We start from the raw sequence: 24,727 nt of genomic DNA on the forward strand, positions 1-24,727 counted from the left end.
TCTAACAACTAATTAGCACTGACTGCAGTACTACAGTACTAACTACATAATAACACAGTAATCCTATTCCCTGACCTAACCTACACTGTAGCTAAGGCTAGCAGGCCAGCAGGCAGCAGCTGGCCTGGTCTGTGCACAGCACACACAGAGACACATAGCAGCTGCCTGCAGCAGCCCTGCAGCACACACTCTGACTGTCACTGAATGAAATCAAGCTAGCTACCTAACAATACAATAGTGTGGTGATAGTGAAGGGGTTAATCACTGAACAGCTTTAGGTTTATCACTGTATACAGCACTTGCTAGGCCAGCAGCACTGGAGCATGTCTCTCAGTGAGCAGTGACAAGCAAGGACGATATTTCTCATCATGGTAACCCTCCTTATTATACAGGGGGGCCTGGCCAGGGTTCCTTTCTGTGATTGGGTGCTAGGGCTTAGTCTGGGAGCCCTCTGATTGGCTCAATGAGGTCAGGTGGGGCTGGCCAGGGTTCCCTTCTGTGATTGGTTGCTAGGGCTTCTGCTGGGAGCCCTCTGATGGGCTTAATGATTTCATCTCCTTAGTTACAGTATTCGGATTCGGATATCCGCCGGATATCCGGGTATGCGACCAAATATCCGCATAGTGTTATGCGGATTTCAGCCCAGATATCCGGAATCCGAATCTGGTCGGATAGCTGAAAAAAGTTCGGGTATCCGGATGAGCACCACTGTTGGTCAATACAGAATGGTCTATGTTATATATATATATATATATATATATATATAGAGAGAGAGAGAGAGAGAGAGAGAGGAGAGTATGCAAGATCTCTAGAAACAGTAAGTATACTATACAAACTCTCACCGTAAATTATTCATTTCATTAATACAGAACCTCTGCGTAACTGATATCAGAGCACTTCCATACCCCGGGGTGTTTCAATAAGTGTAGCAGCCTCTCTGAGGTCCAAGGGCGAAGGGGGCAGTGTGGAGGTCACACAATAGAATACCCATTTATTATAGTGTCATTATTGACCTCTTCTTCATAATGCCCTCCATTAGTGTTCCTCGCAGTGCTCACCAGGAGACACTTCATAATAGTGTAAACAAGGAAAATAAAGTGAGGGGTGGAAAACAGAGAGCCTATAGTGTAGTACATAGAGAAATATTGGATAATTAGTATCCACAGGTGGTATACTCACAAGTAGTGTTGGGCGAACACCTGGATGTTCGGGTTCGGGAACGTTCGCCGAACATGGCCGCGATGTTCGGCATGTTCGGGCCGAACCCCGAACTCCCCGAACATCCCGCTTTTGGGGGCCCTATGGGGTCGCAGGCATAAGGGGGGAGCATGCCCCGATCGTGGGGGGGTCGGAAATTCCCCCCACCCCCTCCGCTAGCGCTCCCCCCTCTGCCCGCTTCCCCATACAAAAGTTTGACGAGAGTAAAATAGTACCGGTGGTGGTGGCTGGCTGCTGCAGTGGCTGGCTGGCACTATGAAGTGACTGAGGAGGAGGAGTCGGAGTAGGACGCGTTGAGGGAGGCCGGGCAGTGGGCGGTTCAGCGGTAGTACCCTTGTGGTACTTCCGCCCTTTCTCTGACCTCACGTCCTCTGCATACGAGGGTACGCGTCACGCGTACCCTCATATGCGTCATCACGCAGAGGACATGAGGTCAGAGAAAGGGCGGAAGTACCACAAGGGTACTACCGCTGAACCGCCCGCTGCCCGGCCTCCCTCAACGCGTCCTACTCCGACTCCTCCTCCTCAGTCACTTCATAGTGCCAGCCAGCCACTGCAGCAGCCAGCCACCGGTACTATTTTACTTTCGTCAAACTTTTGTATGGGGAAGCGGGCAGAGGGGGGAGCGCTAGCGGAGGGGGTGGGGGGAATTTCCGACCCCCCCACCCGCGTTTAGGGCATGCTCCCCCCTTATGCCTGCGACCCCATAGGGGGGCCGTATTCGGCCGAACAGGGCCCTGTTCGGCCGAACAGGGGCCCTGTTCGGCCTGGCATTCAGCAGTTCGGGCGAACCCGAACAGTTTGGCCGAACACCACCAGGTGTTCGGCCGAACTCGAACATCACCCGAACAGGGTGATGTTCTGCAGAACCCGAACAGTGGCGAACACTGTTCGCCCAACACTACTCACAAGCAAGGGTTACAATTGGGGACTACACTGAATATGCAGACGGGGACAGAACCAACCTGACCCCACTCGGGTTAAAAAGTCCCTCTGTCAACTGGGCAATGGGACAATATCCTCCACCCAGGGGCATAACTAGAGGAGAGCAGCCTCTGCCATGGCAGGAGGGCCCAGAGGGGCCCCAACTACTAGCCTTCCCTTCCTCCCATACAGGGGACTATACTTCAGATCAGGTGGGTGTTTTTGGCTTGCTATGGTTGTGAAGATCATGATGACCACACTTGTTTTATGACCCTTGTGAGATGGGCCCCAAGGAGGGCACCGAGGGGAGCCAAGGGAAGGGGTGTGAACATTAGGGGACCCCTTCAAAGTTTTGCTTGGGGGGCTCCATGCATTGTAGTGGAAAAATTGCACATGTGTACGAGCCTTCCGCATGAGCCTTTACATTTGTGGAAGATGAAGAATGGTGTCACTGGTGTAATGTTGTCTGGGAAGAGCTGAGAAAAACATATCAATTCCATATAAATGCTACCAATATGTTTTTATATAGAGCTAATATCTTCCACTGCACTTCATAAAGCGCATCAAACAAGTCATGATACTAACAGTTCATCAGAGAGACTCACAATCCCTACTACAACTCCAATCACAATCTAAAGGTGCCCACTAATGATACAACCTTGTCTGTACAATCTTACCACTTCTATTTAATATAAAGGACTACATAAAGAATCTATCCAAAGTATATTCACTCAGTTTACCCTTCTACTACATCTATTTGGCAAGGTTGTACAGTCAAGATTGTATCATCACCTTAAAGCCTCGTATACACATACAAGGCATGTCACCTGGTGGGAATTGGGACCTGATCCCTTGGTATGACATTCCAGGGCTGAGGCTGTACAGATGCGTCTCTAGTCTGCAGGCTAGCAACATGTTCTACTGCTATAGGGGGGTGCTGGAGGGCAGATGAAGCAGCGCAAGTGTGACATCACGCGGAAGCTGGATGAGTAGGAAGAACAATGCTCTTGGCTGAAGCTTGGTCAAAGCGAAGTGCCAGGCTGATCACTGGCAGGGGATACTGTGCACACGCTGGATACTCGGCAGAGGTGGTTATTATCGGTCCGCCTTGGCCAACTTTTATCCTGCATGTGTACACAGCTTAAGGCCAGTCTTCTGAGTGGGGAGCCAATTCATCAGTGTTTTGGGGATCTGGAGGAAACCAGGGGATCTGGACAGGGCCGGATTTGTACTTCTTACCACCTAAGGCCCACTTTTACCAGCCGCCCCTAACCACACAGTATCCTACCACAATTGGACAGCGGGTGGAGTGGGCAACGCGTAAAAAGTCCCATCCCATACTCACTTTGGTCTCCATGGTAAAGTGACATGGATCACCACTGGCCAATCAATAACCAGGAAATGGGAACTATGATAGGCTGCCTTCTGTATTCTGTAGTATTCGCTGGTCCTGCCCCAGGTCCTTTCATCCCCCACACCACGTGCGCCCTGACCCAGCCTTCCGTAACTGCCCGCAGCTTCTGCTGTGCCATTGGACCAGGACTGTTCGCACATGCTTGGTTAACCGAGTGCAGCTGTCTGCAGCACAGGCCGCTGCCAGCTGGTTCAAATGGTGCGGTTGGCCCAACCCCTTTATTTGCAGTCAGATTAAGTGTCCAAACAAATTAAAGGCCACTGGCTGCCTGAAGTCCGCCCCTTGTTTATCTGGTGCCCTAGGCCATGGCCTATTTGGCCTTGCCAGAAATCCAGCCATGGATCTGGAGGAAACCCATGTGAACACAAGGAGAGAGGGAGAGGTGTTCCATGAAACACTCTAGGACCACATGGACTCTTCTTTAATGAAATCTATGGCTTTATTTTTTAGAGTGGCCCCCAATGTACAGACTAAAAATCTCACATGAAGAAGACACAATTCAGCCATGTTACCCAATTTTAGTTTTATTGCCAGCAGAAAATGGTAAATACCAAAGAAATGCCCTTCATCTAACAAAGCCCTCAATAATTTGGCTGAGTTCTGCTTGTCCATCAGTAGTCACAAGAGTTACGATTTTTCCATATATTTTTAACAGTCATGCATTCGTCATCAGCTGTCCTAAAGATGAAAAAGAAAACAAGAATTCTTTTGTTACCACACTGGGAGGGAAGGCACCCCAAAATATACCTCAGTAAATGAAACATAGCTCCGGTTAAAAAAAAGATGTAATTGTAGAGAAAAAACACTGGACAACCCGTTTCACGGGTATCAACCCGCTTCCTTAGGGCTATTAACAGTGTCTGAAGGTAAGTATCAAACGTTCGGTACCTCTTTCCCATCCAAGATTTAATCAACTTAACTAGGCAGGGCTTGTTGCTGGAGGCGGACTGTGTGACGCATCAGGACTACTGAGGAGCCTCCTTACTGGTGGGATTAATGACTTATTTCCTACAGGGCAGTATTGCAATTGCATAATTACAGCACAAATGTAGAACACACAGAGGGAGGATTTTATTCTTTTATGCAATAGAACAAAAATGTAACTGAATTCAGATGAAAAGAGCAGAAACCTTACAGCAATAATGAACAAGCTGCATTGTTAACAGACACAATGAAGCACCTCAGAAAAAATAAGACGCTCTCTGCTAAAGTCCATCTTATCTGGTTATGCATTACCTGCTTCCAGCAGCGGTAGGAAATGTCTCTCCTTTAGAAGGAGGTAATGTGTAGCGCTCCGCTGCTTCTTTGCATTACATACAGGAGTGGAACCCCTTAGCCACAATGTTGTTTAACTGCTTACGGATCACGTTAGATGAAATCAACGCCCTGTTTGGGAGCAGTTATCCCTGCCAGCGCATAGATTTAAACTTCCCTGCAGCACGCTACCCCCAATTGCTCCGCTCTCCTGCAACAGCCCACTCGCCCTGCTTTTGGTATGACAGAAGAGCTCTGTGAACCAATCAGGAGCCAATTTCATTGGTTCCTGACCCCGTGATCACTGTACACCAATCTCATTGGCTCACATTGATCACAGGGTCAGCTGCCAATGACATCAGCTCCTGACCAGCTTACGGAGCTCTGCTATCATAGCGATGGCACCGCGAGTGATCTTCAGCGACGAGAGAGCGGTGTAGTCAGCGGTGGTCGCAAATCCAAGCAGCATGATGTCGGTAGACCCCATTTTTTATACCAGCGATTTCTGGTTCAGCAGTATCGATAAACATTATACATTACCCATCCAAGGAACACCGTGCATAGAGATATCGGTCAACAATTGTTTCACACTAGTGTGCTGCTTCATGGACCACAACGATACTCCATGGCGGGGAAAGGCTCAATGTTCAGCTTTGGACTAAACGTTGTTGTGTTATATTGGTGCGCACGTTTCACGTATATTATGGCCCGTGATTTCCTGAACATTAGCAGCAGTACCAAGCTTGATGTGTATTCCCACCCCTCCTGAATGCATGGAGATACATTTCTCTTTCAAGGAAACATACTGGTTTAACTAGTTTAATCTCTAATCCGCGAGCCACGGCTGACACGGCTATACTAAGTATAGCAGAGCTGCGTCTCTGTCAGCTGCGGCTCCTGGCTCTGCTCTCCTTCTCGCCCACCCACTGCACCTATAGCACCCACCTATGCTGTCACCCTGGAGCACCCATAGCACATCAGGTGGGCGCTATAAGTGCAGTGGGTGGGTGGGAGGAGGGCAGAGGCGGGAGCCGTGGAGAACAGAGATGCAGCTCTGCTGTACGTAGTGTAGCAGAGCTGCCGGTGGAGATCTTCAAACAACATGTAATGTAACAGAAGATCGCAAGATTAGAAGATAGTGGCATGGGACCTTTCCGAGGATATTGGTGTGGGAAATTTTTTTAAAGGTACAGGTAAGTATTTCTGGTTAATTAAGATTATTAAAGGACTTTCCTCATTGTGTTTTTATTTCATATAACCCTTTGTGGAAGTGGATAAGGGGTACTTTGTACCCCTATACTAATTTCTCCTGGGAGGGGAGCAGGCATCTGGGGTCCCCTTCTTAAAGTGGTCTCCCAGATGCCACCATGAACCACCAGGGAGTCATCGCCCCCACCTCCTCCTGGGGCACCAGAGGTGGTTAAGAGCCCCTTGTCTATGGATTGGACAAATGCTCCAGGTGGGAGGGGAAGGCTTGGACACTCCTCTCCCCTGGAGACCCCCCATACCATGGACTATCTGGGGCTCCACATTCTGACTATCCCAGCCTGCATGGGAGACAAGGGGTTAAAGATGCTTGGGAAGGAGGACCCTACGTCATATTGGAAAAGATGCCAGGATCTTTATATAGCCATATTGCGGCTGTATAGCAATCCCTGGCAAAAGTGTTGCGGCTCCGGAGGGGTTTGCAAGAGGTCCATCCGCAGGACCCCCTGGAAACCACGTCAGGAAACTCATTGCTCTTTCTTTTGATATATGTAAATTTACACTAGCGTTAGGTTTGCTATATTAAAGAGGAGCTGTTAGGTATAGGGTCTCAGAGAAAAAAAACATATATATCAGTATATCAGTAGCTAAATATTGGCTGTACTTACATTACATATGCATTTCACTGTCCACGTTTGGATTTCACAGAATGTTTATATAGTATTTGCAGAGAATGATGCTCCTGACAGCTCATGGCAAGTTCCATGTGTGTCTGTCTCCTATGAAGCCAATTGTGATGCCATACCCTCCCTGCTTCCTGATGATTAGACTCACAAAAAAAATCCTAATGGTTCATGAGGACAACACTACTGTCACTGTGCAGTGAATATTAATTAGCCATGTAGCGGACTCATGCAGTATACTGTAACGGAACATGTGCCCTGTGATTTTTCAGGGATGGGAGCTTTAGGCTGCTGTAACATGAGCCTGTAACTTCCCACTGTGAAACCAGCCTTAGGGCGGTATAGGGAAATGAAGGGGAGGACCCAAGGTAGTGCAGTGGGGAGAAGAAGCAGCCCCAGAATGCTTTGCAGTATCTGTTATGCGTCCTGCCGGCCTCCTTAGGAGTAGTGTTGGGCGAACATCTGGATGTTCGGGTTCGGCGCGGTTCGGCCGAACATGCCCCTGATGTTCGGCATGTTCGAGCCGAACCCCGAACCCAACCCGAACATGTCCCTTTGGGGCCCCTATAGGGTCCCAGCATAAAGGGAGAGCATGCCCCGAGCGCGGGGGGGGGGGTCGGAAATGCCCTCCACCCCTCCCCGCTAAGCTCTCCCTTTTGCCGGTTCCCTATAATGTTAAATTTAAGCCCCCCAAAAGTACCTGAGGAGGAGGGCAGGAAGCGGGCAGCCAGAGATGCTAGGCGCTAGTACCATCTGGTACTTCCGCCCTCTCTTGACGCACTTCCTGTTTACATTTGAAGTCGCGTCAAGAGAGCGCAGAAGTACCGCGATGACGCGAACGAGGGTATGCGTCATCTACATGATGACACGTACCCTCGTACGCGTCATCGCGGTACTTCTGCACTCTCTTGACGCGACTTCAAATGTAAACAGGAAGTGCGTCAAGAGAGGGCGGAAGTACCAGATGGAAGTACCTGATCGGGTTCGGGCAGCGTGCCCGAGCACCCTCCCGAACATCATGAGGTGTTCGGGGGGTGCCGAACCGAACCCGAACAGGCCAAAATCCGGGTGAACCCGAACAGTGGCGAACACTGTTCGCCCATCACTACTTAGGAGCTTGGGAATAAAGCCTTGCTGTTCTGCACACATCAAAGTAAGAGAGATTTTTAACTTCAGTATTGCCTTTTTGGCTTCCTTCTAAACTGTTTAACACAGGAGAATAGAGGTTTAAATTAGCTTTTGCAGCCTGACAGTTACTCTTTAACTGTCATTTACCGCATTTAAATATATACTTTTTTCCTTTGAAACTTTAAAATCGATTTTCTCAAAAACTATAAGGTCTTTTTGAAAAAAAAATTCCCCTGTTCTTCTTAACCTGCAAATTTGGTGTTTCTAGAATGTAAGGGGGCTTTCCTATTCACTGCTAAAGTGGGTTTTTAATCACAAATACCAACTCTACATCACAGTCAGCAGGCACATTGTAGCCAATCAGGCTACACTCCCTCCTGGAACCCCCCCCCCCCCTCTCCCCCCCCCCCCCCCCTTATAAAAGGCAGGCAGAGTCAGGCTTTTCACTCACTCATGTGCCTGCAGTAATTAGTGAAGGGACAGGTGCTGCAGTCAGACTCTCATAGGGAAAGCTTAGTTAGGCTCTTGTAGGCTTCTTAGCTTGCTCATTGCTGATTCTTATTGCTAAAAAAGCACCCCACAACAGCTCTTGTTCTTGTGATTTTTTTTTTGTGTGTGTGGCCCACTTGCATATACAGCCCTGTCAGTCAGTCGCAGCTGGCCTTTGGCCCCTTGGTGGTAATTCCTACTGTGCCACTGCCAGGCCCAGCACATTCAGTGAGTGACTACCTGTGTGTGTGACAGGCAGCTGCACAATTGTAATCCCAATCACTGCACCTGTTCACTGTTCAATGCACCTACCTATATCTACATGAGCGCACGCATTGTTAATACCACCAGTCATTGCACCTGTTAACGGTACGTGTGTGTGGGACAGGTGCACATTTGTAATACCCATCACTGCATATACCTACCTGTTGTTCAGTGCACCCACCTACCTACGTGAGCGCACGCAGTGTGATATTTAATACCACCAGTCATTGCACCTGTTCACGGTACGTGTGTGTGACAGGTGCACATTTGTAATACCCATCACTGCATATACCTACCTGTTGTTCAGTGCACCCACCTACCTACGTGAGCGCACGCAGTGTGATATTTAATACCACCAGTCATTGCACCTGTTCACGGTACGTGTGTGTGACAGGTGCACATTTGTAATACCCATCACTGCATATACCTACCTGTTGCTCAGTGCACCCACCTACCTACGTGAGCGCACGCAGTGTGATATTTAATAGCACCAGTCACTGTACTTGTTTACGGTACGTGTGTGTGACAGGTGCACATTTGTAATACCCATCACTGCATATACCTACGTGTTGTTCAGTGCACCCACCTACCTACGGGAGCGCACGCAGTGTGATATTTAATACCAACAGTCACTGTACTTCACTGTACTATTGTCATTGAGCTACCTCAGCCCGGCGACCATATGGGCTTGAAAACCGCTATTGCATGCACTCTGGCCAGGACGGCCGTCACAACACAAACAGCTGTTTGCGGTGCGTTACACAGTAAGTTTAGTCTGTCAGTGTGAAGCAGTACACTAATTACACTACCTGATTGATGTATACACTTTGCAAGATGTTTTAAAGAGTAACTGTTAGGCATTATATGTGAAATCTATTTTCTATTTTAGCCTATTACATAGACAAAAAGGATGCTAATAAGGCAATGCAAATAGTTAAAATTATTCTTACTTTTTTTCCTAGGAGGATTTTCTCTCCCCATGCCTGCAGGACGCAAAGCCGCAGAACAGAAATGACAGGCAGGCTGATTGGCTAAAGCCTCTGTCAATCACCTCTCTGCTCTGCGATTGGCCGCCTGATCTCCCCTTGTCTGCGGTGGTTGTAGCCGCTGTAAGAGCGCACGGAGGGGGGCCAGAGGCTATCTCCTGTCTCTGTCCTCTGCCCCCCTCCTCCAGTGTGATGTCCACGCCCCCCCCCTCCTGCCCTTCTGCCGCCGCCGCATTCTCCTTCTTCCCCGCACAGAACTTTGTGGGAGGATAAAGGTGGCGCACAGACTCCAGGAATAATGTTTCCAGACGCTGCAGTTCCCCCCATACTCTCTGCACTGCCGCCGGTGGTAGTGCAGAGAGTATAAGGGGGAACTGCAGCGCTTGGATCTATTATTAGGTGAGCCTTTGCTGTCTGCAGCTTTTCCTCCCTGCTTTGCTGAGAACAAGTGCGGTGAGGAGGGGGGTGCGGGGTTGGGGGAAGAATATACCGGAGGAAGCAAGATGGCCCTTGCCATGAAGAGAATGACCCTTTCTTTATATTATAAAATTATATGAAAGGAAACCGAGGACAGTGCAATACATCTGTTATGTAAGTAGAGGAAGTATTTATCTACTTACATATGTGTTTTCTTTGGGGGGGCATGTTATTGCCAATAGTGCCTCTTTAAAGCACTTTAGGCCTCCAATTTAGCATGCAATGTGATTTCTGCCCTTAAAACGCTGCTGTGCATCAAATCGTGATTTTTCCCATGGACTTTTGGCATGTATCCCACTCCGCCATGCCCCCCTCCAGGTGCTAGACCCCTTGAAACATCTTTTCCATCACTTTTCTGACCATCATAAGTGTTTCTAGTTTTCAAAGTTCGCCTCCCCATTGAAGTCTATTGCGGTTTGCAAAAGGTTGCAAGTTCGCAAACCTTTGCGGAAGTTCGCGAACCTAAAATCGGAGGTTCAGGCCATCTCTACTTGCCAGCCCCTTTTGACCCTCAAAACCTGGAGGCCCATCTTCCAAGGGTCATAAAGCAAGTGTGGACATCGCAGACTGCAATGGAAAAAAAAAAAACTCTGAGGGAAACTTACCTCAGGAGGTGGAAGCCTCTGAATCCCAATAAGGCTTGCCTCATCCTCCTAAACACCAGGAATCCAATGCTGGCTCCCCTGCTCTGTATATAGGGGGGGGGGGGGGAGATGTGTGCACTCCTAGCTATCTATGCTAATATCTGGCTTTCTATACTGGGTAGGGGGGCTGCTAATGCTGGGGGCACATCTGGCAAGCCAGCCAACCAAGTCCCAAAGAAAGGGCAAAACAGCAGAGTTTAGCGGCAGCAGTACCAAGTTCCCTGGCTTATCAACCTGCTCCTCTCACCTCTCCATACTGCACCTCTATCCCCTCCACTCTCCATGTGCTCTCGCTCTGATGGGAGAAAGATAGAAAGGGCAGCCAGTTTCAGTGCGTCTGTGTGTGGTCTCTATTGCAGTCTGTGTTGCCGGTATTCAGTGCTGTATGAGCGTTTTCAATATGCCAGTGAATATTGACAATACAGGCTGTAATAAAAACCAAGATACCACACAGGTGGACAGGGAGGGTTGCCATGTCTATATTCCTCTTATCAGAGTGAGATGACATGGGGAGTGGAGGGCAGCATGGAGAGGTGAGTGGACACCGGGGCAAATTTGGGCAGGCTGAGGAGCCTGGGAACTACAAGCATTGCTGTTTTGCCCTTTTTTGCAGGATTTGGCCAGCTGGCTCTTGTCAGGTCACATTCTGGCCACCCAAAGTTGGTTTGCATGTTGGCTACAATAGCCAGCCACTTCACACATTGGCTGGCTTGATCCTGGGTTTTGGCCATAAAATATACATCACTTTTCCCATCACCTGTTGTCTGGGCTTCAATATCTTGCTGTAGAACAGGTCACCTATTTACCTGCCTGTGCAACTAGTGATGGGAGTGCTGTAGCCCTTTCAACATCCAAAAGACTTGAAGTTCCCTCTGTGCCTGGAGGATACCCACATAGGCTCTGTACTTAGCTTCCTCGGAGGAGTGCTCTGCTGAGAATGGAGTAACAAAGCCATCACACTGGCCCTGTCCATGAGGCCAGCATTCTAGAGAGCCAGGGAGGTGTGTTTGTAGGGATAACATTTGTCACTGCACAGATCTAAAAAGAGACACTTCATTTGGTCTTGGCCAATAAGTAGTGAACCTGCAGATTCCCTTTAGTTTTGGTGTGATATGGCGCTATAGTAGGACTTATAGGTGAGCACCATATACGTTGTGGAGGGCTATACCAAACCCAGTACCATCAGGGCCTTGCCAGGCATTCCCCTGTGAGGGTGTAACCCGGTACATCCCTGTGTGATTGTGCCAGTGGCTGATAGAGATGAGTAACATGTCAGAGTCATTGCAGGAGGCCTCTGGAATATGTGTGATCAGGAGGGGATCTGTGTGCAGGAGAGGCTGAGGGTGACACCATCACACTGAGCAATGACACAAGTCACACAAGAAAAATGTTTACTCTTTTATTATTATTCCTACAACAACACAGCATAAAAGCAAAATTATACAAGAAAAAGACACACTCAGCTTACTGTAATAAAAAAGTAACACAAAGACAGTGATCTCCACAAGAAGTGCATCCTGGCAGTAAAGTTATGGACAGTGATAAAGTGATTTATTGCCTTTGACTGTGTTTTATGTAACTCCATCATTTGGACATGTGCTCTACTCAAAAGCCTATACAGTATATAAAGAGCCTATATAAAAGAGTAATATTTGTGATATTCTCAGTTGGTTCTGGTCCATGCTGAAATTATTAGCCTTAGTTTTATCACCAGAGTTAGTCAAAAAAAAAATATCTAAAGCAGGCTGTGCAGATATTGATTTTGATCACTTTGATTGATCTGCCAGTAATCTATCGCTCATACATATCCAACTATTGACTTTAAAGAGAAACCGTAACCAAGTATTGATCTTCCTCCCAATCAGTAGCTAATACCCCCTTTCCCATGAGAAATCTTTTTCTTTTGTCAAACGGATTAGTGATGTATGGCTGATATTGTGGTGAAATTCCTCCCACATAGTGATGTCAGCACCAGGGTGCTGACATCACACTCTGGGAGCCTTGTTGCATTGTGGGAAATAGCAGCTGTTTCCAACTGCCAAAAATGCATCGTCTCTTTCCACAGACATCACCTGCCAGCAGTAAAAATGACGACATGTGACACATGTCAGAATGTAAATCAGGGAACAATTTTACAATGAGCAAACTTTGACTAAATCATTTATAAATAATTATTTGTAAAAATTAAGCACTTTTTTTTCATTACATTATTTCCACTGGAGTTCCTCTTTAAGCTAATTCTGTGCTGTTCATTGTTGTAAAATCTGATTGAAAAGGATGTAATTCACTGAGGGAAGCTTGCGGTTTCATTGAAGCTTGGAGATACTGTATATATGCTAAACCCTATAAATATTAAAGAGACTCCGTAACAAAAATTTCATCCTGTTTTTTATCATCCTACAAGTTCCAAAAGCTATTCTAATGTGCTCTGGCTTACTGCAGCACGTTCTACTATCACCATCTCTGTAATAAATCAACTTATCTCTCTCTTGTCAGACTTGTCAGCCTGTGTCTGGAAGGCTGCCAAGTTCTTCAGTGTTGTGGTTCTGTGATGCATCTCCCACCTCCAGGCCCCTCTCTGCACACTGCCTGTGTATTATTTAGATTAGAGCAGCTTCTCTCTTATCTTTTATAAGCTGGATAAATCCTCCTCTGAGCTGGCTGGGCTTTCACATACTGAGGAATTACATACAGTCAGAGCTGTCTGCACTCTGCAGGAAGAAACAGCCTGACACTTCAGTGGAAGATAGCTGCAGGGGGAAAGAAACACACAAATGATCTCTTGAGATTCAAAAGGAAGGGTGTATACAGCCTGCTTGTGTATGGATGTATTTTCTATGTGTGGACATACTGTACATCAATCTACTTCCTGTTTTGGTGGCCATTTTGTTTGTTTATAAACAAACTTTTTAAAACTGTTTTTAACCACTTTTAATGCGGCGAGGAGCGGCGAAATTGTGACAGAGGGTAATAGGAGATGTCCCCTAACGCACTGGTATGTTTACTTTTGTGCGATTTTAACAATACAGATTCTCTTTAAGCTTGCTGAGATAAGAGTCAGTCACTATCCATTCAAATGTTAATGGAAAAGCAAATCGATCAGCTAAGCATATCAAGCCTTAATTAACCCGTGTAAGGCTAATAGGGAGCAATATTGACATGTTAGGAGGTACCTATATGGGGGGGGGGAGAGGCCTTTGGCTATCTAAGCTCAGGGCTATCTACTTTGGGAAAGAGGCCAACTCTGGCTACCCAATACGGGGGCACTTGGTTATAGAATACATATAGAGGGCACACCTATTAATATTGTTGGGCTCATACACATCAGTCTACCTAATGCTTTTGGGGGTACATCTAACTACCCAACAACCTTATTATTGTTTTATTTACCCCCATATATTATCTATGTTTGGGGATGGGGGAGTGATTTCGCTATTTTATTATTTTATTTTTTATTTGGGGGGGGGGGGGCGCAATTGTGAGTGGGGATTTCTTAATTTAATAAAAGGTATCACACATTTAATTTTCTCTGCCTCCAAATTTCTCAGTTCCGGCCCACCTGGCTGCTTTTTCATGTTTACCGGCTGGAAATGATTTCTGTTGAGAACAGTGAAAGAGGATATAGAGTAATATTCACTAAACACGAATAGAGTCCTACCGCACGATGAGTGGAGCGTAATGCCACCCCCAGGAAGTGACATCATACATTAATATTCCTAAATACAAGCAAAATCAAAAAATTCAATCTACAATTAGGGGATCTATATATACAGTATAGAGTACATATGTGCTTAGTAAGGTAAAAGGCATGCACCCACATGATTACTTCTTATTATATAGCAGCATAATGTTTTGTGGCCCCTTACAATGGACAGTACAAAGTGCATACAGGGGAATGGAGAATGAGAGGATACAGAGAATCCACAATAGCCATGCTTGTACATAGATGAAGGGTCTGGTCATGAAGCAGAGATCTCAGGTGAAACAGCTGTTAGGTCAGATACAATCTCCACTGGCAAAGGCTTAATAAACAGTTGGATGCAGCCTTGTGTCCAGTTCTGTACTCCTTAGATGCATTGCACAGCAGTACTGGAACACAGCAGGAGAGAAAGCCTTGCCCTGTTCAGCGTACAACTATAGGCGACTGATAATAGAATTTCCAGCTTTCTTTTTACTTATTATGCTTTATAATGCATGGAGGAAGTCTCTGACTTCTGAGGTTGGTAACAGGAAGTGGAAGTGTGTGTTGTCTCTGCATTTGCCTTCCTCAATGTACATGAGAATAATTTCTGGCTCCTCTGAAACGGTTTTCCTGCTTTAAAGAATAACTTTTACAGTATTTATCTGAAAATGAAGCAAGGTCCATAACTGGTTGCTAGAGGCAACGAACACATATTTACACACAAGTTCTGGGTTAGAGGTATTATTATAATTTAGTATTTATATAGCGCCAACATCTTCCGCAGTGCTGCACAGAGTATATTGTCTTACTGTTCCTCAGAGGGGCTCATCATCTAATCCCCACCATAGTAATATGTCTATGCATGTATTGTGTAGTGTATGTATCGTAGTCTAGGGCCAATCTAGGGTGAAGCCAATTAACTTATCTGTTTGTTTTTTGAGATATGGGAGGAAACCAGAATGCCCGGAGGAACCACGAAGACACAGGGAGAAGTTACAAACTCAATACAGATGGTGCCCTGGCTGGCCTGATATTCTATGCTCTGTAGGATTTGGTATACAAGCAATTAAGGCGCCGGGAAATTTGGTCACAGGGTAAAGTTTAAAAATGGCTCACCGTGCTTCAGCAAAAGTCCCAGGGATGTGAATTACTATCCCCCTCCAGACCGCCATTGAGTCGGGGGTAAGACGCAACTCAGCTTCCGCTGTAATTCACATTATAGCCTATGGTGGTGCCAGCTGTGCCCAAATCTCCGGCCCCCTTTTTACCTGACTCACAATGGTTAAGTCTGTAAGCAGTGATATGCTTAAACAGTAAACACCCCGATACTGCGCTCATATGGGGATAGCAATGTCCAAATTAGCAGGCAAAAACACCACCAATCAGTCTCATATAAACAAGGTTAAAAATGGTGGGTGTGCTCCTTCCCAGATGCGTGTCACATCAACCAAAGTCTATAGTATGTATGGATAGGCGGTCCACGTTTTGCTTGCACATCAATAATAAACAGAGAAGTAGCCCCCCCTTCGGGGAAAGACTCACCGAATGTTGCGGCCTATTGGGCCCGTGTTCACTTCCGGGGTATTGGCCACCCCGCAGCCTCTCTGGCAATCCTCCAATCGCTATTCCAAGTATGTTTGGGCAAATAAGATGCTCCACATAGCGTAAAAGTGTAAAAATGTATTCAAATGAGTAAAAAATGCTGCCAATAAGGCAGACAGGTATGAAAAATATTCATATGCAATCAGCAGCCTGTCCCCTACAAACAACCGCCACTTAGAGCGGATCAGGGGGTGCAGAGGTCACTCTGTGCTCAGCTAGCGGCAAGGCGTACACCTCTGCCGTATCGCTCACCCTCCAAGTATAGTAGGGGGGGGGGGAACCCTGCTGGCTATAGCTGATGAGTTAGTAGGTAATGTAATTAAAAGCTTCCTCGCACATGCAAGCAGCCGCGTCCGGCTGGCGCTGTGCGTATGACGTCACTCCGTAGCTCCGCCCAACGTTTCGTTGCCTTAGATTGGAGGATTGCCAGAGAGGCTGCCGGGTGGCCAATACCCCGGAAGTGAACACGGGCCCAATAGGCCGCAACATTCGGTGAGTCTTTCCCCAAAGGGGGGGCTACTTCTCTGTTTATTATTGATGTGCAAGCAAAACGTGGAGCGCCTATCCATACATACTATAAGCAGTGATATGCAACAACTCTTTTCCCCAAACTGCAATGCTCTCTTACCAATTATTACACACAACAACAACAACAAAAAAGTAGCTCACAATCATTCTCACACAGACTAATGGAGGCAAACACAGAAACCACACACACCCTTACTTCTTGTAACCGAATTCACAATTCTGTAATTTAGAATATGAATGCACTTGCTTGCAGACTATAAAAAAGTAAAACATACAATTAGTAATTATCACCCATCCTATCTATACATGCTTTCCTTTACTAAGCACATATTACACGCAGTATCACTTTATAAGATTAGCATTAGACATTTCTATTCATCCTGCATATGTTTCAGAGGGTGTTGTCCTTTCTTGTGGGTAATCAAATTTGATCTGAATTTAAAACATTTCCCACACTCCGTACATGAAAAGGGACGCTCTCCTGTGTGAGATCGCTGGTGCACAATAAGGTCTTTCTTGAAAATAAAAGTTTTCCCACACTCTGAGCATGAATAAGGCCGCTCACCTGTGTGAATTCTTTGGTGCACAATAAGCTTTTGCTTACAAATAAAGCCTTTCCCGCACTCTGAGCATGAAAAAGGACGTTCTCCTGTGTGACTTTTCTGGTGTCCGCGAAGGTTTTGCCTACTGCGGTATTTTTTCCCACACTCTGAACATGAAAAAGGACGTTCATCGGTGTGAATTCTTAGGTGCATGAATAAAGACGGTTTCTGACTGAAACTTTTCCCGCACTCTGGACATGAAAAAGGACGCTCCCCGGTGTGAGTTCTCATGTGTTGACTAAGGTATACATTTCGACCAAAGGTTTTCCCACACTCTGAACATGAAAACGGCCGCTCACCAGTGTGAGTTGTCTGGTGTAAAAGGAGAGCTCGTCTACAAATAAAATGTTTGCCACACTCAAAACACAAAAATGGGCGTATCCCTGTGTGGATTTTCTGGTGTATGCGAAGGAGTTTACGATGATGGAAAGTCTTCCCACACTCTGGACATGAGAAAGGCCGCTCACCGGTGTGAATTCTCTGGTGCACAAGAAGGTCCTGCTCCCGACTAAAATCTTTCCCACACTCTGCACAAGAATAATGATTCTCCTCTGTGTGAATTTTCTGGTGCTTGGAAAGATTTTTACTAAAATGGAATCGTCTGCCACACACTGAGCATGAGAACGGACGCTCTGCTTTGTGAATTGCTTTATGTGCACGGAGATCTGATTTTTGTGTAAAACACTTTCCACACACTGAACATGAAAACGACTGCTCCTGTGTGTGAGATTTCTGGTGCTCAAGAAAGGGCTTTTTATAAACAAAAATTTTCCCACACACTGAACATGTGAATGACTCCTTGCGTGGTTCACGTGTGTGAGTGTTCTGGTGCATTTGAAATGAGTGTTTATAAATAAAAGATTTCCCGCACTCTGAACATGAAAAGGGGTATTCTCCTGTGTGGCTTATCTGATGTCTAACAAGTTGTGATTTCACAGCAAAACTATCTCCACATTCTGAACATGAAAAGGGACGCTCCCCTGTGTGACTTTTCTGGTGTCTAATAAAATTTCTCTCATGTGTAAAACCTTTCCCACACTCTGAACAAAGATAAGGATACACTCCTGAGTGGGTTATTTGATGCTGAAGAAGATCTCTTTTCACAGCAAAACTTTTCCCACACTCTGAGCATGAAAATGGACGCGCTCCTGTGTGACTTTTCTGGTGTGTAACTAAGTTTCCTTTCTCTGCAAAACTTTTCCCACACTCTGTACACGAAAAAGGGCGTTCCCCTGTGTGAAGTCTTGTGTGTTTAACAAGACTAGAGTTACAAGAAAATCCTTTCCCACACTCTGAACAATGAAATGGGTACTCTCCTGTGTGCCTACTCTGATGTCTAAGAAGGTCTCCCTTTGAGATGAAACTTTTCTCACACTCAGAACAGGGGAAAGGGCGCTCAGCTGTATGACTTTTCTGGTGAGCGAGAAGGTTTGCTTTTAGACAAAAATTCTTTCCACACTCTGAACAAGATAAAGAGGGCTCACCTGCAAAACTTGTCTGGTTAGGGGTAAAGTCTTCTTTCTTCACAATGTTCCCACCCTCTGAACTTGAATATGGATACTCATCTATATGGCTTTCCTGGTGTTTAACTAATCTTTTTTCATGCTTGAAAGACATTCCACAAATTGAACATGAATAAGGACATTCACCTGTGTGAACTCTCTGGTGTTTAACAAGATCTCCTTTCCGCGCAAAACATTTCCCACACTCAGAGCATGAAAAAGGACGCTCCCCGGTGTGAATTTTCTGATGTCTAAGAAAGTTTCCTTTCAAAGCAAAACATTTCCCACACTCTGAGCATGAAAAAGGCCGCTCCCCCACATGACTTTTCTGGTGTGTAAGGAAGTCATTATAAATTGTAAAACATTTATCACAATCTGAACATGGAAATATCTGATCACCTCCGTCTCTTATAGTATGAGGGGGAGGAGCCTGAGCATTACGCCAGTCATGTGACCTGTCAGCACTGGGAAATCTAAGATAGATATTTGGGGTAACAGGATGTGATCTACCAGAAGATTCCTCGAGACCAGCAAGATATAGTGATTTATTTGCAGGGCCAAGCATATTCATTCCAGGAGGAGTCTGTGTTGCGCCATTATCTTCTCCATTATAACGTGGAGGTACCAGAATGTGTCCCTCTGACATGTTCCCAAAACTGTGTCCATCTGCTAAGTGAAAAACATATAAAAGCTGTTATTTTACAGTCTTGAATTTGTTGGCTCTATGATGTTATACTGAGGAATGGAGATTGGCCTTTCATATGGTGTACAGAAACTCCTCCTCATTTGTTGGTACTATGATGTTATACTGAGGAATGGAGATGGGCCTTTCATATGGTGTACAGTATCTCCTCCACATTTGTTGGTACTATGATGTTATACTGAGGAATGGAGATGGGCCTTTCATGTGGTGTACAGTATCTCCCCCTCATTTGTTGGTACTATGATGTTATACTGAGGAATGGAGATGGGCCTTTCATATGGTGTACAGTATCTCCTCCTCATTTGTTGGTACTATGATGTTATACTGAGGAATGGAGATGGGCCTTTCATATGGTGTACAGTATCTCCCCCTCATTTGTTGGTACTATGATGTTATACTGAGGAATGGAGATGGGCCTTTCATATGGGGTACAGTATCTCCTCCTCATTTGTTGGTACTATGATGTTATACTGAGGAATCGAGATGGGCCTTTCATATGGGGTACAGTATCTCCTCCTCATTTGTTGGCACTATGATGTTATACTGAGGAATGTTGATGGACCTCTCATATGGTGTACAGTATCTCCTCCTCATTTGTTGGTACTATGATGTTATACTGAGGAATGGAGATGGGCCTTTCATATGGTGTACAGTATCTCCTCCTCATTTGTTGGCACTATGATGTTATACTGAGGAATGGATATGGACCTTTCATATGGTGTACAGTATCTCCTCCTCATTTGTTGGCACTATGATGTTATACTGAGAAATGGAGATGGGCCTTTCATATGGTGTACAGTATCTCCTCCTCATTTGTTGGTGCTATGATGTTATACTGAGGAATGGAGATGTGCCTTTCATATGGTGTACAGTATCCCCTCATTTGTTGGCACTATGATGTTATACTGAGGAATGGAGATGGACCTTTCATATGGTGTACAGTATCTCCTCCTCATTTGCTGGGAACATGAAGGTAGATTCATTAAATGTATCGCACTGAAGAAGTGCAACGTAATTCTAGAATGTGCACGCTACTGGCAGTGTAGCATGTGGTCCTTAGCCATGGCCAATCCTTGTTAATGCTGTTAGTGACGTAGCACGCCTGCGATACTTCACTAGCATGGCTGCTACTAGGTTAATTAACAGCGGACCTAAACAGTCTCTGCTATTTCTGACAAAGCTTGAGGGAAAGCCGCTAGTGCGCCTGCGCAGGAAGCCTCTTTAGGCTCCAGAGGGTTCCCCCTTGTGAGGTAAGTACCCCCTAGGGGCACCTATTCCCATTCAGGTACACTTTAAGCTGCCATTACCTTGGGAGATTTGTGGACGATCTTACCCATCCATCGGGCCTGCAGTATATCTTCACCACCTGCTGCCTCTTGTGCACAATCCTGCCCAATGTGTTATGATTGTAGTAGAGGATGTATGTGCATGTGCTATAGACTATCATGCATGTACAAGTGCATGGGGGACCAGGATTTAAGGAATGCGTATACATACACCATGGCAGGTATTAAACCTTTCAGAATCCGCCAGCACAACCTGATTACAGACATGATGTACGGCCCCTGCACAGTATTCAGGGGTGATCAGGGCGGCTCTCCAGCTACACAATCCCCATTATCAGCTGCCACAAATGCAGAAACTCTGCTCATTCTATACACCTCACATTCATAGTCAAACATTTCTGCTTCTTCACTTACCTGCACTGATATCCATCGATGATTCTTCTACTTTAACAATTCTCATCTCTTCACTCTCATCTGTCTCTTCTTTCTCCACTTTTATAGTCACCATGATGTCATTGTTCTCTGTAGACTGTGGATAAGCCGTCACATACGTCTCTTCTTCCTCTTTTATGGTCCTCATCATGTCCCCTTCCTCCATAGTCTGCTGATCACTCTTCACATACATCTCTTCTTCTTCCTCCTTAACTTTTATATCAGTCTCCTCTTCACGCTATACCCCCAACACACAGAGAATGCCATGATTACCGCATTTACACTAATGAACAAATAATTGCATGCAGAAAGTTTATTAAAGGGCACCTGAACTGAGAGGCATATGGTGGAAGCCGTATTTAGTTCTTTTTAAACAATACCAAGACAAGACACAGAACATTTATATTGTGCTTTTCTCCTGGCGGACTCAAAGCACTTCAGGGCTGCAGCAACAGACTGCAGCTCCATGGGTGACCAGGATCGATAGGGAGCCTTTCCCAAAGACTCCTTACTCTTGCATGTATGCTCAAATCCTACATCAAAGACATTGCAGTGCACCCTCTACAGGTAGGGACATTAGTGGCAGCAGATGGCAAGGACTGGAGGAAAGGAACACGCCACTGTGCTCTCTGCAGGTGGGGACACTAGTGGCTGAAGATGGCGAGGAGGGGGGGGGGCTGGAGGAAAGAAACATGCCACTGTACTCTCCGCAGGTGGGGACACTAGTGGCAGCAGATGGTGGGGGGGGGGGGGTGGAGGAAAGGAAAACGCCACTGTGCTCTCTGCAGGTGGGGACACTAGTGGCAGCAGAGGGGGGGGGGGGGGCTGGAGGAAAGGAAACTCGTCCTTGTGCTCTCTTCAGTGGGGTCACTAGTGGCAGCAGAGGGGGGGGTGGGCTGGAGGAAAGGAAACACGCCCCTGTGCTCTCTGCAGGTGGGGTCACTAGTGGCAGCAGATGGTGAGGGGGGGCTGGAGGAAGGAACACGCCCTTGTGCTCTCTGCAGTGGGGTCACTAGTGGCTGCAGAGGAGGGGGGAGCTGGAGGAAAGGAACAGGCCACTGTGCTCTCTCCGCAGGTGGGGACACTAGTGGCTGCAGATGGCAGGGGGGTGGGGGTGGGCTGGAGGAAAAGAAACACGCCCCTGTGCTCTCTGCAGGTGGGGACACTAGTGGCAGCAGGTGGGGACACTAGTGGCAGCAGAGGGGGGGGTGGGCTGGAGGAAAGGAAACACGCCCCTGTGCTCTCTGCAGTGGGGTCACTAGTGGCAGCAGATGGTGAGGGGGGCTGGAGGAAGGAACACGCCCTTGTGCTCTCTGCAGTGGGGTCACTAGTGGCAGCAGAGGGGGGGGTGGGCTGGAGGAAAGGAAACACGCCCCTGTGCTCTCTGCAGTGGGGTCACTAGTGGCAGCAGATGGTGAGGGGGGGCTGGAGGAAGGAACACGCCCTTGTGCTCTCTGCAGGTGGGGACACTAGTGGCAGAGGGGGAGGGGGGGGGGCTGGAGGTAAGGAAACAAACCCCTGTTCTCTCTGCAGGTGGGGACAATAGTGGCTGCAGAGGAGGGGGGAGCTGAAGGAAAGGAACAGGCCACTGTGCTCTCTCCGCAGGTGGGGACACTAGTGGCTGCAGATGGCAGGGGGGTGGGGGTGGGCTGGAGGAAGGAACACGCCACTGTGCTCTCTGCAGGTGGGGACACTAAAGGCAGCAGGTGGGGACACTAGAGACAGCAGGGGGGGGGGTTGCTGGAGGTAAGGAAACACACCCCTGTGCTCTCTGCAGGTGGGGACACTAGTGGCAGCATGGGGGGGCTGGAGGATGAGGAGGATGAGCTGGAAGAACACATTCTACGCAGTTAGTGGCCATGAGCTGTTAACACTGGTGGTGGGACAGAAGGAGAAATAGTGTATCAAAGGAGTGAGGATGGGGGAACCCACATGCCCATTTAAAGTGGACCTGATCTCTTGCACATGACAGAAGGAAAACATAGAGAAATGCACCCTGTATGTATTTAGAGAGTTTAGCCTGTTTTATTCCCCCTCATCTGTGACTAATCACCAGTGCAATTTGATCTCTTCAGCTGCGTTAGCTCAGGAATCTCCTCTACCGCGGCAGAGTAGCTAATTAGTAAACACAGGATGTTAACAATATGTCTGCTTCCATGAAAGCAGGAAGTAGATACACTGCAGATTTATTGCAGGATTTGTATCAGCTGTGACAAAGAAATGTTTTTTTTTCTTTAAAGGTTATTATGCTGCTGCTTATCTTTTAGAGCAGAGAGGAAGTTCTGAGCTCAAGTCTGTTTTAAGATGTTAACACTAATGTAGTAAAAGCACACACAGTAATGTAACTAATACAATCTTGCACAGTTTGTAAAAATATTTTAGTTCTTGACTCTGTTCCACCAACCTGGTAATGGTGGGGAACAGTGGAATCTTCTTGTGAACAGTCCTGGGAATAAAGAGGACCTGTACAGCTCTCTGGTGGGTTTCTGTTTCTGGATCCATCTGCAGGAAACACACACATACTGACTGAATACACTGTCTCTATGTGATTATTAGATGCTGGGAAGGGGGGGGGGGGGGGGGGGTAGGTGGACCCTCAGTTCAGCCAGTTCTGCTCTCTCCTTTACAAGAAATGAAAGTCTCCTCTTACCCGGTGATGTGAGAGGTGGCTGATTCTCCATCATGATGTCCTTGTACAGTCCTCCTAAATATCACTCCTGTATGGAGAAATAAGACAGTGACATCCTGAGACCTTATAGGAAGCTGACACACAATGATACAGACGCCATACGGACACACGCCCTGCTGTTACTGAATAATGTCCCATAATCCCCAGCACTGCTCACCTCTCCTATCTCACTGCCATCAGTGTGCAGACTGAAGTGGTTGCTGCAGGATCGCTTCTATGAAGTCAGTGGAGCTGCCACACCGAGTAACAGAAAGAGGAAGATGAGGTGGTGTAAAGTTCTGCAGTCCGTGCCTCGTCTGGAGGGGAGAGGTGTCTACAGCAGACTCTCCCCTACCTATTATCATATGTATTTCTATAAAAGTCTGATATCTTCCACAGCATGTCATAGAAAACAAAGTTATGCCACCACTAGTTATCTCTCAGAGCAATGTTTTTGAGACCCCCCCCCCCTTTTTTTATACTAGGTCTGGTGGCATTTTCCTCAGTAGGAACTGTACTGTGCCAGCAGGATCATGGGAGATTTTTGTATTATTTTATTGAGTGCTCGGAGGAGACACATGCAGACATGAGGAGAACATATAAACTACATGCAGATAGTGCCCTGGCAGGGATTCAAACCAGGAACTCAGCACTGCAAGGTGAAAATGCTAAGCACTATGCCACTGTGCTGTCCACCGTGGTGTAGGAGGGTGTGGTCACTCTGTAAGCTGCCTGACACACAGTACAGTCCAAAGTCCATCACTGAGGCCTCCTTATCAGCTGCCTGGTGCTCAGTGATCACTGGCTGCTTACCACAGATATATAGAAAATAAATAGGACTGTTATTGGTACTAGCAAACATGTTTTTGTTGTACACAGCACATTTCAGGCAGTGGAAGAAGATGCTGGGGATTATAAGACTTATAGCTGTGAGACCACACTCTCTGGCTAGTTACAATAAATTCTGGTGAAGCGTGCAGAGATCGTATCCCGGGATTCACAGGATCTTCACTTGCAATCAATATGTAGAGTCCC

At 46.7% G+C, this 24,727-nt stretch overlaps 1 protein-coding gene across 1 annotated transcript in view; it reads right to left on the reverse strand.

Annotated features, from left to right (window-relative positions):
• The window catches only part of LOC137536882 (zinc finger protein 850-like), a 53,609-nt gene that overhangs the window by 17,358 nt on the left and 11,524 nt on the right, over positions 1–24,727 (reverse strand). The window contains exons 2-5 of the mRNA XM_068259064.1: positions 23,675–23,741; positions 23,429–23,526; positions 21,007–21,262; positions 16,873–19,272 (exon numbers count right to left, since the gene is read on the reverse strand). Of these exons, the coding sequence (XP_068115165.1) occupies positions 16,873–19,272; positions 21,007–21,262; positions 23,429–23,526; positions 23,675–23,708 (2,788 nt within the window). The 5' untranslated portion in view covers positions 23,709–23,741. The remainder of the gene's footprint in view (positions 1–16,872; positions 19,273–21,006; positions 21,263–23,428; positions 23,527–23,674; positions 23,742–24,727) is intronic.

This window comes from Hyperolius riggenbachi, chromosome 10, assembly GCF_040937935.1.
Source record: "Hyperolius riggenbachi isolate aHypRig1 chromosome 10, aHypRig1.pri, whole genome shotgun sequence".
NCBI lineage: Eukaryota > Metazoa > Chordata > Amphibia > Anura > Hyperoliidae > Hyperolius > Hyperolius riggenbachi.